The 17,540-nt window shown below is 40.8% G+C and overlaps 1 protein-coding gene across 1 annotated transcript; it reads left to right on the top strand.

Annotated features, from left to right (window-relative positions):
• Nucleotides 1-15,544: 15,544 nt before the first annotated feature.
• LOC118635934 (pyruvate kinase PKM-like) lies at nucleotides 15,545-17,155 on the top strand. Its single transcript, XM_036270989.1, is given in 2 exon segments — nucleotides 15,545-16,521; nucleotides 16,524-17,155. Coding segments are annotated over 2 exon segments (1,593 nt in total). The 5' UTR covers nucleotides 15,545-15,560.
• The last annotated feature ends 385 nt before the right edge of the window (nucleotides 17,156-17,540 follow it).

The raw sequence follows: 17,540 nt of genomic DNA, 5'->3' as shown, positions 1-17,540 counted from the left end.
CTTGAAAGTTTTATCTTGCATGCTGAACTAATTTCCTTTTGGCTCTATTTTGTAATTTAAAGAGTTGCTTTCTTTGTCCAGTGTTTAACTCTCCCTGGTTGAAGGAATTGAGGTCACACCCTCAGTATATATAATGGAGCTCTGGACTCGGCTCCCCTTTTCCTGAGCTGTATCTTCCCCAGTGGGTTACTGAGACCTGTTGTGGCTTAACTTTAACCTGGGTTTTTAGACCCCAAGCTCCACTGGGACTCCAGGTGGGAAACTGTTGGTCTTCATCTGTGCTGTGGCTGGTGTATTGACAACCAAAGCAGGTCATTTATTTATCAAATTATCTTTAGGAATAATCATGAAATAAATGAACAATAATACTAGCTAGCAAAGAAATATAGATGGTGAACATTTTCTTTTGTTGAACTTTGAATATATTATGCCAATAAAATAAAATAAATATTACAGTACAAAAATAGACAAAAGTTACCAGATTAATTATTTTAATTACATTACTTAATTTAAAAAACAAAAAACAAACAAACAACAACAACAACATCAACAAAGGAAAACACGTGAAAAAACACATCTGAAAGTGTGACTGTCGCCAGGTTCAGAGATTTCATTCATGGACTGTGTTTTTTACCTTTACAATCATTTGACTCTCATTGTTTATTTTGAATCTACTGTTTGGTTGTGGAGATATACAGTACCTTAATGATGGGAAATGAACTGCATTTAAAGTGAGCTTGAGAAGTGACTCTACCCTGCGGCAGTGATTCAGGCGGCTCTGCTCGCGCAGGTTTTTCCGTTCGCCACCTCAGGTCTTTAAGAGGATTTATTGGTTACGAAGGACACGTTTGGATTCATCTTCAGACAGAGCGGGAAGGAGAGAGGAAGGAAGAGAGAGAGAAAAACATCAATGTGAGAGAGACACATCGATGTGAGAGAGACACATCGAGTGGCTGCCACCCACATGACCCCAACCAGGACCGGGGACAAACTGCAACCGAGGTACATGCCCTTTCCAGGAACCGAAACCGGGACTCTCTGGTCTGTGGGCCGACGCTCTAACCGCTGAGCCAAACCGGCCAGGGCGACAGTTACTTTAAAAACATTTTTTAAAATCCTCACGTGAGGAGAAAAAAAAAATGGCGGCGAAGTGAATGGAGAGACCCAGACCGTCTCCCAAGACCAAACTGGATTTACAAGGAAAATAAAGGCAAACCATCAGGAAAGGGCAGCCGAAAGACATCTTGGAGGACCACTTAACCAGAAACACCCACTCAGTCCTGGTAGGCTTGCGAGGATGGGAGAGGGGACCGAGAGCCCAGGGTCCGCAGCGGCCTGGGCAGGGGCCAGGGAACTAGACGGGAAGTTAATTCCACAGTCTTTCTTCCCACCGTGCACGGCCCTGGGAACTCTGTAGCCGGCTAGACTCTCTGCTGAAGCCGCACAGACTCCTGGCCCCCAGGGAACTGGGCGGGACCAGGGAACTCGGCGGGACCGGGGAACGCGGCGGAAAGTTAATTCTACCGTCTCCCTTCCCACCGTGCATGGCCCTGGAAACTCTGTAGCCGGCTCAACTCTCCGCTGAAGCCGCACAGACTCGTGGCCCCCAGGGAACTCCGCGGGACCGGGGAACTCAGCGGGAAGTTAATCCTACTGTCTCCCTTGCCACCCTGCATGGGCCCTGGGAACTCTGTAGCCAGCTAAACTCTCCACTGGAGCCGCACAGACTCGAGGGCTCCAGGGAACTCAGCTGGACCAGGGAACACAGTGGGACCAGGGAACTCCGCGGGACCAGGGAACTCAGCGGGAAATTATTCCCACCGCCTCCCTTGCCACCCTGCATGGGCCCTCGTAACGCTATAGCCTGCTAAACTCTTGGCTGGAGCCACACAGACTCCCGGAGAACAGGGGACTTGGCGGGATTAAAGTGGGTACTCCCTGGAGCATCCAAACCCAGGAGAGGGAGCCACAAACAGCAAAACACCAACACCCACTGGGAAAACTTGGCAGACTCCAAAGCCCACTGTGATAATGAAAATGGTGAGAAACAGAAACAAAAGCCAAATGAAAGATCAAGAGACCTCTACAGAAGATGAAATAAATGAGGTGCAGTTAAGCAAGTTAACAGAACTAGAATTTAGAGCCATGATGTTGCGGAAGCTCAACAGCATGTGTAAGGACATGAGCAACATGAGTAAAGACATAGAAATGTTGAAAATAAACCATCTGGAAATGAAAAACCAACAGGAAGAAATGAAGAATGACATATCAGAAATGAAAAACACTGGAAGGTCTAAAAAGCAGAGTAGGGGAAGCTGAGGACCGGATCAGTGAATTAGAAGACAGGCTAGAAGAAATCAACCAATCAGAAAACCAAAAGGAAAAAAGGATTAAAAAACAAGAAGAGAGCTTAAGAGAATTGTGGGACAACTGGAAACGTAATAATATTCGCATCATAGGAGTCCCTGAAAAAGAAGAAAGTAAGCGAGGGCTAGAGAATATATTCAAAGAAATAGTGACAGAAAACATCCCTAATTTGGTGAAGGAAGAAGGCATTCAAGTTCAAGAAGCACAGAGAGTCCCAAGTAAGAAGAACCCAAACAGGCCCACACCAAGACACATAGTAATCAAACTGCCAAAAATTCAAGACAAAGAGAGAATCCTAAAAGCAGCAAGAGAAAAGCAACAGGTTACCTACAAAGGAACCCCCATAAGGCTCTCAGCTGACTTTTCACAAGAAACATTACAGGCTCGAAGGGAATGGCATGAAGTAATCAAGGTCATGAAAAACAAGGATCTGAATCCAAGACTACTCTACCCAGAAAGGCTATCGTTCAAAATAGAAGGTCAAATAAAGAGATTCCCAGACGAAATAAGGCTAAGGGAGTACATTAGCACCAAACTAGCACTGCAAGAAATGTTAAAAGGACTGCTGTAATTACCAGGAGAAATGGGAAGAAAAATAGAACCACACTAAACAAAAATGGCAATAAATAAGTACATATCAATAACCACCTTAAATGTAAATGGACTGAATGCTCCCATAAAAAGACACAGAGTAGCTGATTGGATAAGAAAGCAAGACTCATCTATATGCTGTTTACAAGAGACCCACCTCACAACAAAAGACTCACATAGATTGAAAGTGAAGGGATGGAAAAAAATCTTTCAAGCAAATGGAAAAGAAAAAAAAGCTGGGGTAGCAATACTGATATCTGACAAAATAGACTTCAGATTGAAGGCCATAACTAGAGACAAAGAAGCCCACTACATAATATTGAAAGGATCTATCCAACAGGAAGATATAACCTTGATAAACATATATGCACCCAATATAGGAGCACCAAAATATATTAAAAAACTATTGGAGGACTTCAAAGGAGAAATCGATAGCAATACAATCATAACAGGGGACTTCAACACCCCGCTCACATCACTGGATAGATCCTCTAGACAAAAAATTAGCAAGGAAACAGAGACTCTAAATGAAACACTAGACCAAATGAATTTAATAGATATCTACAGAGAACTACACCCCAAAACTACAGAATTCACATTCTTCTCAAGTGCACATGGAACATTCTCAAAGATAGACCACATGTTAGGGCACAAACTAAGTCTCTACAAGTTCAAGAAGATTGAAATTATAACAAGCATCTTCTCAGACCACAATGGTATGAAACTAGAAATCAATTGCAAGAAGAACATACAAAGACATTTGAACACATGGAAGCTAAATAGAATGTTATTAAACAATGAATGGGTCACTGAGGAAATCAAGGAAGAAATCAAAAACTTTCTGGAAACCAATGAAAATGAGGACACAACAATACAAAATCTATGGGATGCAGCAAAAGCAGTTCTGAGAGGGAAGTTCATAGCAGTACAGGCCTACCTCAAAAAAGAAGAAAAATCTCTAATAGACTACCTAACCTCACAACTTAAAGAACTAGAGAGTAAACAAAAAGAAAACCCCAGAGCAAGTAGAAGAAAGGAAATAGTAAGAGTCAGAGCAGAAATAAACGACATAGAGACCAAAAAAACAATCCAGAGGATTAATAAAACAAAGAGCTGGTTTTTCGAAAAGATAAACAAGATTGATGGACCCTTAGCTAGACTCACCACGAAACAAAGGAGAGAACCCAAATACATAAAATCAGAAATGAAACAGGAGAGATAACAACTGACCCTACAGAAATACAAAAGATCGTTAACAACTACTATGAAAAATTATACGGCAACAAATTCGAAAATCTAAGCTAAATGGACAAATTTCTAGAAACACTTAGTCTCCCAAAACTGGATCAGATACAGATTGAAAACTTGAACAGACCAATAACAACAGAAGAAATTGAAGATGTAATCAAGACTCTTCCAGCAAACAAAAGCCCAGGCCCGGATGGCTTCACAGGGGAGTTTTACCGAACATTCAAAGAAGAACTAATACCCATTCTCCTCAAACTATTTCAAAAAATTCAAGAAGAAGGAAGACTTCCAAACTCGTTTTATGAAGCCAGCATAACTCTAATTCCAAAACCAGAAAAAGACACAACAAAGAAAGAAAACTACAGGCCAATATCCCTGATGAACATAGATGCCAAAATCCTGAACAAAATACTAGCAAATCGAATCCAGCAATACACCAGAAAAATTATCCACCATGACCAGGTGGGATTTATCCCAGGGATGCAAGGCTGGTACAATATTCGCAAATCCATAAATGTGATACACCACATAAATAAATTGAAGAATAAAAACCACATGATCATATCAATAGATGCCGAAAAAGCCTTTGACAAAATCCAGCATCCATTTCTGATAAAAACGCTCAGCAGTGTGGGAATTGAGGGATCATACTTAGACATAATAAAGGCCATATATGAAAGACCTACAGCCAACATCATACTCAATGGGCAAAAACTAAAAGCATTTCCCTTAAGAACAGGAACAAGGTAAGGATGCCCACTTTCGCCACTCCTATTTAACATAGTACTGGAAGTTTTAGCCACAGCAATCAGACAGGAAGAAAAAATAAAAGGGATCCAAATTGGAAAGGAGGAAGTGAAATTGTCATTATTTGCAGATGACATGATACTGTACATAGAAAACCCCAAAGACTCCACCAAAAGCTTACTAGACTTAATAAATGAATTTGGCAAAGTAGCAGGATACAAAATTAACATCAAGAAATTGATGGCATTCTTATACACCAATGATGAACTCACAGAAAGAGAAACTAAGCAAACAATCCCATTTACCATTGCGGCAAAAATATTAAGATACCTAGGAATAAACTTAACCAAGGAGATAAAGGACCTATTCGCAGAAAACTACAGGTCTTTGAAAAAAGAAATAGAGCAAGATGTAAAAAAGTGGAAGAACATACCCTGTTCATGGATTGGGAGAATTAACATCATTAAAATGTCCATATTACCCAAAGCAATCTATAGATTCAACGCAATCCCCATCAAAATACCAACGGCATACTTCAAAGAATTAGAACAATTACTTCAAAAGTTCATATGGAACCAAAAAAGGCCTCGAATAGCCACAGCAATCTTGAAAAGGAAGAACAAAGTTGGAGGGATCACAATACCAGATTTCAGGTTATACTACAAAGCCACCATAATCAAAACAGCCTGGTACTGGCACAAGAACAGGTATATAGACCAGTGGAACAGAATAGAGAACCCAGAAATTGACCCTAGGCAATATGCTCAATTAATATTTGACAAAGGTGGCAAGAGCATACAGTGGAGTAGGGACAGCCTCTTTAATAAATGGTGCTGGGAAAATTGGACAGCTACTTGCCGAAAAATGAAACTAGACCATCAACTTACACCCTACACCAAAATAAACTCAAAATGGATAAAAGACTTAAATGAAACTCATGAATCCATAAAAATCCTAGAGGAGACTGTGGGCAACAAAATCTCAGACATCATACGCAGCAGAATTTTTACTGACACATCACCTAAGGCAATAGAAACAAAGGAGAAAATGAACACATGGGACTACATCAAACTCAAAAGCTTCTGCACAGCGAAAGATACAATCATCAAAACGGAAAGGCTACCCACTGTATGGGAGAGCATAATTGCCAATGATATATCAGATAAGGGGATAATTTCCAATACATATAGAGTGCTCATCCAACTCCACAAAAGGAAGACAAAGAATCCAATTAAAAAATGGGCAGAGGAACTAAATAGACACCTCTCCAAACTGGACATACAAATGGCTAAGAGACATATGAAGATATGCGCAACATCACTAGTCATTGGAGAGATACAAATTAAAACAACAATGAGGTATCACCTCACACCTGTCAGAATGGCCGCCATCAACAAATCATCAAACAACAAGTGTTGGCGAGGGTGTGGAGAAAGGGGGACTCTAGTACACTGTTGGTGGGAATGCAGACTGGTGCAGCCACTATGGAAAACAATATGGTGTCACCTCAAAAAATTAAAAATTGATCTCCCATTTGACCCAGTGATCACACTTCTAGGAATATACCCTACGAAGCATAAAACACCAATCAGAAAGAATATATGTACCCCCATCTTTGTAGCAGCACTATTTATAATCGCTAAGATCTGGAAACAGCCCAAGTGCCCATCAGTAGACGAATGGATTAAAAAGCTGTGGTACATATACACAATGGAGTACTACGCAGCGGTAAGAAAGAAAGATCTCTTATCCTTTGAGACTACATGGAGGGACCTGGAAAGTATCATCTTAAGTGAAACAAGCCAAAGAGAGAAAGACAAATTTCATATGATCTCACTGATTTGTGGAATATAATGAACATAACAGTTTGAGGACAATCCCCTAAGGAGTGGGGAGATGAGAGAGGGATGAACCACAGAACTTATATGCATGTATGCATGAACAGTGGACATGGACAACAATCTGGGGAAGGGGCAGGGAGGGAAGGGGGAGGGGGGAATCAGTGGGGGAAAAAAGGAGAATCATTTGTAACAAAAATTAATCAATAAAAAAAATAAAAATAAAAAAAAAATAAAAAAAAAAATAAAGTGAGCTTGAGTGATTTGGATCTGGATCTTCTCTAGAAATGAACACATTTAGCTGGGTCTGTGTGTGTTGGGGCTGGTTCTAGAAATGGGAGTTCTCTAAATTCACTTCTTTGTAGAATACCGTATTGATTGAAGGATAATCACAAAGAGTGCTATGTTGAAGCTTACATATATATTATAGTATTAAAAATGAAAGTAACAACAGCTACAAAAGATTTTTTTGAGGAGTGTTTTATCACTGAGTTGTATAGAATTGCCAGTGCATGATAAAACAACGGAGACCCACAAGCTGGTGTTATTGTTCTAAAATGATCTACAAACAACTGGCACTGACGTTTCCACTGCCCCATCTGTAGTACACCAAATTCCAGGAAGAAAAGTTACTCCCACTCTTTCACAATTTCCTTTGACAATTTGTAGAGCCTTTCAATAGCATTAGGGAAATAAGCCTGTAAAACAACACAGTGATTCTTGTTCACAGTTAGCCCATCATTTTCTTTTGCTGGGCTTTAAGCCAGTGAGCAGTTTTATGGTTCTAAGGGAGCACTGCCAGTGAGTGTGTGTGTGTGTGTGTGTGTGTGTGTGTGTGTTGAGGGGGTTGCAGAGATGGAGAGTAGATGTCAGTTAGAGTTAAGAAATCACAGAAAGACTAATTTGGCTACAGTGTTCATAGGGTGTACATATATGACAAGTGGAAGGAAAGCCCTGTATATTCCACAGTACCCCTAAGATAAAGTATAATTAGAATCTTGCTTTTTGTGTGTATATTTTTTGCCAGTATACTTGCAAGTTCACATGCCTCTTCTCAGGCACTCCCTGTCTGTTTCCCACCCCCATCCCCAGTTGTTTTTCTCTGTTACAAGGAACAACTCAAAATAAAGTTTCCTCAGATTATCTAATCAGAGCCACAATTCCCTTTGGTTTGCCCTTGCTTTTCAAACAGGAGAATATTCAATACTGACTCAGTCTGCCTCCAGCCTGATAAGTGTGCCTCCCAGCTTACTTTCTTATGTGCCTCAGTGGCAAAGGTCTCCTAGGTTTTTATACATGTGGCTTACCACACAGCTTAGCCTGGAATTCAGAGCCCAATGGGAGGATTTCTTCCAAAGGGGATACTGTCGTGGCAGAAATTTGGTCGGTAAGAAGAGACAGACTACACACAGAGGATTAGAAAATGTTTAATGTGCACCGGTTCTGGCCCAGCAGAGTCACCTCCAAAGGCTGAGGCCTGAGCCTGGGTTCCAGCAGCCTTTTATACATGATCAAGTCCCACTGTCCTTTAGGCAGTTGGGGGAGTAAGGTGATTATAAAACCCAGGGGTAGGGTCGCTGCACTGCCTAAGGGGGCTGTCTGCAGAAGGCTTGCCTTTAAAACACAATGCTGAAAATGAAGGAATAGTTTGATGTCAATGACATATTTTGAAACAGTAACACTTTGGCTTCAAACAGCATTCCCATCTTATTTTGAACCCACATTTCTCTTGTCTAAATTGCAAATAAGAACCAACTTGAGCTTGTGATTTCTCCTTCTGCTTTATACATACTTATGGCCCGCAATGTGCCCCTGGGCCTATTTCCGGCCTTACTGCCAGCTTGGTCTGTGATTCCACTTCAGCTTCAACCAGTGAAGAAAGTCCTTTAGCTTTCAAGTTTCAGCCTTGAGGCTGGGCCTTCAGTGCCATCTATTACTCCAGCAAACAGTTCTTTGTCCTTTCTTTACACTCCTAAGCCCCCTACTTTGCTATTGCCAATGTGACTTGAATAGCTTGCTGCTCTCTGCACTTGTGAGTCTTATGCAGCCAATGACTATAAGCCACTTGAGGGCAGAGTCTATATACCTTGAACAATTCTGTGTCCACTATAGTGTACAACGTATAACATTGAGCATAATGTATGCACAATAAATTGACCTAGTGAATAAAAAGTTTAAAATAGAAGGAATGAAATAGTCACAAAATGTATTCCTGTGTTAATTTGAGAATGTCTGTGTATGAAGTTACTTATTTATTTATTTATCCTCACCCAATGATATGTGTGTGTGTGTGTGTATAAATTTTACATTTATCTTAAGATAGAGCACGAGGGACAGAGGGAGGAAGAGAGAGAGAAAACATCGATATGAGAGAGACATGTCGTGTGGTTGCCACCCACATGACCCCAACAGGGGCCAGAGACAAACTGCAACCGAGGTAGGTGCCCTAGCAGGAACCAAACCCAGGCCTCTCTGGTCCGCGGGCCAACGTTCCAACTGCTGAGCCAAACCGGCCAGGACTGTATGCAGTTATTAAAAAATCTTCTGTGATGTTGTTAATATAAATGGAAGTATTTCAAAACAACAAGAATAAGACAGACATTTCAATAGATGATTTGAAAATGATGTGAAGATTTTTTTCATGTTTGTTGTATTTGTATTTTTTTTTTGTGTGTGTGTGTGTGTGTAATGTCTATTGACTATCAATAACAACCAAGGAAATACAAATTGAAATTTAAAAAATTCTACCATTTTTTGGCCTATCTAAATGTCAAAAATTTTTTGTTTTTGTTTTTAATGTGTAATACCTACTATTGGGAAGGGTTCCACATGGGGTCTCATATACTGCTGGGAGATTGTAGATGGAATGTACCTTTGTGAATGGCAGCAGTTTGTATCAAGAGACTTAAACTGTGCACATTCTACATATACTTTGGAAAAAACTGTTTGACAGTATCTACTGAAGCTGAACATATTTAAAATATAACCATATTTAAGATATAACAATTCCACTCCTAGGTACGTATCCAGCAGAAAGGTGTACAAATGTTCATCAAAATACCGGTATTAGGATCTTCAGAGCATTCATAGTGGATCTTCACACATTTATAGTGCTATTCATGGCCCTAAAATGAAAAGTACTCAAATACCCATCAACATTAAATTGGATAATGAGTGTGGCATATGCATACATTGGAAGACCATCCAACAATGATAATGAACAAATGATTGCTACACCAAACTACATGGATGAATTGCACTAACTACACACTGTTCAGTGAAAGGAACCAAATAAAAAGGGGTACGTATGACTGATAAAACTTATTTATTGTGTTAAAGGTCAGTATCATCTGTAACAAAAAAATAAATATAAATAAATAAATAAATAAATAATCACCTCTGGGGTGTTTAGAAATTTAAAGGGTGGTTTATGAGGTGCTGGTAATATTTTTTTATCTTAGTACTGGTTCCATGGATGTGTTTACTTGGTAAAAATTCACCAAATGATAAATCAAGTGCTTTATGATTTGTGTACATTCTGGATGTAGGTTACACTATAATAAAAACTAAAGTTTGCATATTCTTTAATCTAGTAATTTAATAGCTAGTGTTTTATTCTGGTGAAATAATTATAGATGTCCACAAAGAATTTATATGCAAGGTTTTTCATTCAAAGTATCACTTATTTTACTTTTATTAATTTATTTTTGTTACAGATGTTTCTCTTTTTTCCCCCATAGACATCCTCCTCCCGATACCCCCCCCACACAGCATTGTTGTCTATGTCAATTGGTTATGTATATATGCCTATAAGTTCTTTGATTTATCTCTTCCCTCCACCCCGCAACCCACCTCTGAGGTTTGTCAGTCTGAACCCTACTTTTTTCTATGTCTCTGGGTCTATTTTGTTCATCAACTTTTTTTTTTCATTATGTTCCACAAATAAGTGAGATCATGTGATATTTGTCTTTCTCTGATTGGTTTATTTTGCTTAGCATAACACTCTCCAGGTCCCTCCATGTTATCTCAAAGGATAAAAATCTTTCTTTTTTACAGCTGCATAGTATTCCATTGTATATATGTACCACAGCTTTTTTATCCACTCATCTATTGATGGACACTTGGGCTGTTTTCCAATCTTAGCAATTGTAAATAGTGCTGCTATGAACATAGGGGTACATATATTCTTTCTGATTGATGTTTCAGGCTTCTTTGGGTATATTCCTAGAAGTGGGATCACTGGGTCAAATGGCAGTCTCATTTTTAATTTTTTGAGGAAACTTCATGTTGATAAATTTGCCCTCTGGATTTACACATTGATCTCTAATGAAGTTTGTTAATTGGAGGCAGCAATGAGCATATGATAATCTAGAAGACTCTAAGAAGACTGAGCTTGCTGAGAAATACCCCTAGACAGTGGAGAGATCACTAAAGTGTTGTGTGAGCACCAACCATGCTTTGAATTTTACTGAAGATAGTTTTCCTCAAGAAAATATTTCTTATCTACAGTTTTGAAAACATTTAATTAAGAAATTTAATAAAGTTTCTAGAGAAACTTTGCTGCTGACTCAGCATTGCTCAAAAATTAATTAAAAATAATAGCTAAGATTTGGAAGTAGCCCAACTGTCCATCAGTAGATAAGTAGATAAAATAGCAGTGATACATTTACATAGTGGAATACTACTCAGCTGTAAAAAGAAGGAAATCTTACCTTTTGTGATAGCATAGATGGACCAGGAGATTATTATGCTAAGTGAAATAAGCCAGTCAGAGAAAGACAAGTACCATGTGATTTTTTTTTATATGGGGAATCTAATGAAGAAAATAAACTAACAAACAAAATAGAAACAGAGTCATAGACATAGAGAATAGTGACAGCTGTCAGAGAGGAAAAGGGTTGGAGGCTGGGTGAAAAAGGTGAAGAGATTAAGTTAAAAAGAAAAAAAAACATAGACACAGACAACAGTATGGTGATTACCAGAGGGAAAAGGGGGTGGAGAGAGGTAAAACAGGGTAAAAGGGGGATAATAGTGATGCAAAGAGACTTGACTAGGGTGGTGAACACACAGTACAATATACAGATAATATATTGTAGAAGTGTACACCTGAAACCTGTATAATTTTATTAACCAATGTCACCCCAATAAATTCAATAAAATAAAAATTAAAAATGCAAACAAAAATAAAAATAAAAATGTATGTACTTTTTCTTTCTTTCAGGAGTTAGCCTGAAGTACATCTTTATGTTTGTTGGGAGGATCAAACTCCCGGTTCAGATCCTGCCTTTTGTATCTGAAAGCAAGCCACAAGATAGAATATTGCTGGGCTCTGTGTCTTTCTGCTTTCAAAGATGGAGAAAATTACTATGCTGTTTTCACCCAGCAAGGCTTTCCTTCCTTCCCTGGACTGCCTCTGCACCTTTCATTCTCTCTGCTGCTGGGCAGATATGATGCCTGTCACCAATCAGGACCCTTCTTTTTCAGCTGATGAAAAAGGTGAGCCCACTGGGTGAGTGGTTTTGCTTATTATCACTACTAATACCTTGGATTTTATTGAAAGCCTTCCTTTTAGGACTCTGAATTACACAGATATACTTGTTATCCTCTCTATAATCCTTTGAAGTAGCAGAAACTCAACATTTATAAAAAACAGAGCTGATGCTGACCCTCCCCTCAAGTTGACTTAAGCATATTGTTTGTATACTGCATTCTGGCCACCAGGACTCTATTAATAAGCAGATCTGAACATCAAAGTAGGCTGAGATTTTTTAAAAATCCATATTATTTATGTCACTTTAGAATCCTGAAGGATTTAAAAAATTAACTGAGAAAAAAATTTGTTGTATTTCATCTTGGCTTCAATAGTCAGTATGGATGTGTAATAGTCAAAATCTTTGAGAATTTTTACCCCCTCCACATGCCATATCCTGTTGCTTGATTAATGTGAATACCAAAGAACTTTTGATGTTTAAAAAATTTCATGTATCTGCCCTGGCCGGTTTGGCTCAGCAGTTAGAGCATCGGCCTGTGGTCCAGAGAGACCCGGGTTTGGTTCCCGCAGAGGGCACGTACCTCGGTAGCAGTTTGTCCCCGACCCTGGTTGGGTCATGCGGGTGGCAGCCACTTGATGTGTCCCTTTCATGTCGATGTTTTTCTCTCTCTCTCTCCCTCCCACTCTATCTGAACAAGAAATGGAAAAAGGTCCTCAGGTGAGGATAAAAAAAAGTTCAGATTTCTGCCCTGGCCCGTTTGGCTCAGCGGTTAGAGCGTCCGCCTGCGGTCCGGAGAGGCCCGGGTTCGGTTCCCGCTAAGGGCATGTACCTCGGTTGCAGTTTGTCCCCGGCCCTGGTTGGTCGTGCGGGTGGCAGCCACTCGATGTGTCCCTTTCACATCGATGTTTCCCTCTCTCTCTCTTCCTCTCTCTCCCTCCCACTCTATCTGTACAAAAAGTGAAAAAATGTCCTCGAGTGAGGATAAAAATAAAAAATTTCAGATTTCTAAGTTGTGCCCTATACCCACTGAGTCAGAATCTCTTGGATGGAACCAAGGCCTTTCTCTCTCTCTCTGTGTGAGTCTCTCTCTCTCTATGTATGTATGTATATGTATATATATATATATATATATATATATTTCTGTATGTATAGTATTTATTTTAATTTTAAGTTACACAAGTAGAAAAATGGTATTTCCCATTTAACATCAACATTTATCAAAACTCTTGTTTTAGTTTAAACTGTATTTTGTTTGTTTGTTTACTGGAGTATTTTTATTTTATTTTTTTATTAATCAATTTTTGTTACAGACGTTTCTCCTTTTCCCCCCACTGATTCCCCCCTCCCCCTCCCTCCCTGCCCTTTCCCCAGCTTTGTTATCCATGTGCATTGTTCATGCAGACATGCATATAAGTTCTGTGGTTTCTCTCTCCCCCACCATCCCCTCTTCTGGGGATTGTCAGTCTGTACCCCACCTCCACGTCTCTGGGACTACCCCATTCCTCAGACTGTTGTGTTCATTATATTCCACAAATAAGTGAGATCATATGAAACTTGTCTTTTTCTGTTTGGCTTGTTTCACTTAGGATGATACTTTCCAGGTCCCTCCATGTAGTCTCAAAGGATAAGAGATCCTTCTTACAGCTGCATAGTTACTGGAGTATTTTTAAAGCAAATCCAGACTTCAGATCATTTATTTTTTAAAAAATTCAATATTTATCTCATGTTTTAAGAAAACATGACCAAATTATCATTATCACAACCACAAAGTTAATAACAATTATTTGTTATCTAGTCCTAGTCTGTGTTTAATTTTCCCTAGTTGTTTCAAAAAATGTTTTCTACATAGTTTGTGAAAATTAAAATCCTGACAAGGTTTATACAGTACATTTAGTTGACATATTTCTGAAGTCTTTTTTCTGATAGTTCTTCTGTTTCTTAGTACACTATATACAATTTTCTCCATCTAACAGTATATAGAAATATTCATATTTTTTTATAGCTGCATAGAACTCCATTGGTAGATGTACCACATTTTGTTAAACCTTTCCCTTGATGATGAATATCTGTGTTGTTTTTAGCTGTTGGCTAATAAAAATAGTATAGTTTATCAGTGTATTTTTGGTATAGATTCCTAGTGGTGAGATTTCTGGGTCAATTACTGAATATTTAATTTTGCTCTATTATCAGGATATTCTTTTTCTTGGATACTATATTTTGCCTTGATTTAAACTTTTATGTTGTTTTATGGGGAATTATGTCAATTGATAACTTGCTGCTTTGCTTATCACCAGCTTTCTTTTTGCCCTCAAGACTCCCTTTCACTGGGATAGATGACTTACTTCAAAGTCTTCAGGTCTTTGTTTTCATGGTTACCAGGTTCTGAAAACTGTACCTAGCCAAACAGCCAACTCACTTATAATGCAGTTTATTGGCATTGTTAAATTATGTGTTATCCAATTGGATAGAAATTTTCTAAACACTTTATGCCTAAAAATTGGTGTTTATATTCCAAAATCCACAAACAATAGGGCCCTGTGGGAACCCATTCACCACTACCCATACTCTAGTGTACCAAATTAAGATAATTGCTCCCAGGAAATTTTAAAGAACGACAGTTATTCTGCCTCAAAGTTCCCCATCACAATTGAATGATTCAACAAATTTAGGGGAAGAGGAGGTACTCTATTGTATATTTTGGAAATTAGACTAAGTATTTAGAAAAAAAAACACTTTTAAGATTAAAGCAGAGTCTGAGAAAACTTGAGATGTAAGAAAATAAGAATGCATGAAGACCAGCAACTACTAAAATATTCAAAACAAAAAGAAACAAGTTATTATGGATAAGTGATATTCCAAACAAACATTCAAGAATATGAATATGCCTATTAAAATCTCCCTGTTAGCCCTGGCCGGTTTGGCTCAGTGGTTAGAGCGTCGGCCTGCGGTCCGGAGAGACCCGGGTTCGGTTCCCGCTAAGGGCACGTACTTCGGTTGCAGTTTGTCCCCAACCCTGGTTGGTCGTGCGGGTGGCAGCCACTCGATGTGTCCCTTTCACGTCGATATTTCTCTCTCTCTCTCTCTCTCTCTGTTCCTCTCTCTCCCTCCCACTCTACCTGAACAAAAAAATGGAAAAATGTCCTCAGGTGAGGATAAAAAAAAAAAAAAAAATTAAAAAAAAAAAAAAAATCTCCCTGTTAGCACAGGAGCGACGTCCTCGGACCCTCCGCATCTCTCTGCAGTAGTTTGAGCCGAAACACGCTGGAGGACCTCAGCCATGTCGAAGCCCCATAGCGGTGTTGGGACAGCCTTCATTCAGACACAGCAGCTGCATGCAGCCATGGCTGACACGTTCCTGGAGCATATGTGCCGCCTGGACATTGACTCACCACCCATCACGGCCAGGAACACTGGCATCATCTGTACCATCGGCCCTGCTTCCCGATCAGTGGAGATGCTGAAGGAGATGATTATGTCTGGAATGAATGTGGCTCATATGAACTTCTCTCATGGATCTCACGAGTACCATGCAGAGACCATCAAGAACTTGCGCACAGCCACAGAAAGCTTTGCTTCTGATCCCATCCTCTACTGGCCAGTTGCTGTGGCCCTGGACACTAAAGGACCTGAAATCCGAACTGGACTCAACAAGGGCAGCAGCACCGCGGAGGTGGAGCTGAAGAAAGGGGCCACGCTCAAGATCACTCTGGATGATGCCTACATGGAAAAGTGTGATGAGAACACCCTGTGGCTAGACTACAAGAACATTTGCAAGGTGGTGGACGTGGGCAGCAAGATCTATGTGGATGATGGACTTATTTCTCTGCGGGTAAAGGAGATAGGTGCTGGCTTCTTGGTGACAGAAGTGGAGAATGGTGGCTCTTTGGGCACCAAGAAGGGTGTGAACCTCCCTGGGGCCGCTGTGGACCTGCCTGCTGTGTCACAGAAGGACATCCAGGATCTGAAGTTCGGGGTAGAGCAGGATGTAGATATGGTGTTCGCGTCTTTCATTCGCAAGGCATCTGATGTCCATGAAGTCAGAAAGGTCCTGGGAGAAAAAGGAAAGAACATCAAGATAATCAGCAAAATCGAAAATCATGAGGGTGTTCGGAGGTTTGATGAGATCCTGGAAGCCAGTGATGGGATCATGGTTGCTCGAGGTGATCTAGGCATTGAGATTCCTGCAGAGAAGGTCTTCCTTGCTCAAAAGATGATGATCGGGTGGTGCAACCGAGCTGGAAGCCTGTCATCTGTGCCACACAGATGCTGGAGAGCATGATCAAGAAGCCACGTCCCACCCGGGCTGAGGGCAGTGATGTGGCCAATGCAGTCCTGGATGGAGCCGACTGCATCATGTTGTCTGGAGAGACGGCCAAAGGGGACTATCCGCTGGAGGCTGTGGGCATGCAATACCTGATTGCCTGTGAGGCAGAGGCCGCCATCTACCACTTGCAATTATTTGAGGAACTCCGCCGCCTGGCGCCCATTACCAGCGACCCCACAGAAGCTGCCGCCGTGGGCGCCGTGGAGGCCTCCTTCAAGTGCTGCAGTGGGGCCATAATCGTCCTCACCAAGTCTGGCAGGTCTGCTCACCAGGTAGCCAGGTACCGCCCCTGTGCTCCCATCATTGCTGTGACCCATAATCACCAGACTGCTCGCCAGGCCCCCCTGTACCGTGGCATCTTCCCTGTGGTGTGTAAGGACCCAGTGCAGGAGGCCTGGGCTGAGGATGTGGACCTCCGGGTGAACTTGGCCATGAATGTTGGCAAGGCTCGAGGCTTCTTCAAGAAGGGAGATGTGGTCATTGTGCTGACCGATTGGCGTCCTGGATCTGGCTTCACCAACACCATGCGTGTAGTGCCTGTGCCATGATGGGCCCTAAGCCTCTCCTCCAGTCCCTGACCCATCCTTTTCCCCCAACCCATGCATTAAGCCAGCGATGCTTGTATTGCTCACTTGGAGCTGTAGTGTGGCACTGGTCGGCTGGGACACCAGAGAAGAAGATTAATGCCTCTGTAAAACATGATGAGTTTTAAGACCTTGCTCAGGTGAGGTAGCCCTGAGCCAGACTGCCCATCTTATCGCCCCACCCAAGCAAGAGGGGCAAAGGTGCAGGACTGGAGGCTCCAGAGCTTTACATAGAGGGCAGCAACTCCTGCTTCTCCTGTGTGTACTCCATCCAGTTCTTGTAGAAATGGATACTCCGAGAACTCCTGAGCCTAGCCTAGGGTCAGAAGACACAACTAGAGAAGGCAGT

This window comes from Molossus molossus, unplaced genomic scaffold (assembly GCF_014108415.1).
Source record: "Molossus molossus isolate mMolMol1 unplaced genomic scaffold, mMolMol1.p scaffold_m16_p_2, whole genome shotgun sequence".
In the NCBI taxonomy this organism is placed as follows: Eukaryota; Metazoa; Chordata; class Mammalia; order Chiroptera; family Molossidae; genus Molossus; species Molossus molossus.
This window is presented reverse-complemented; position numbering and strand designations above follow the sequence as displayed.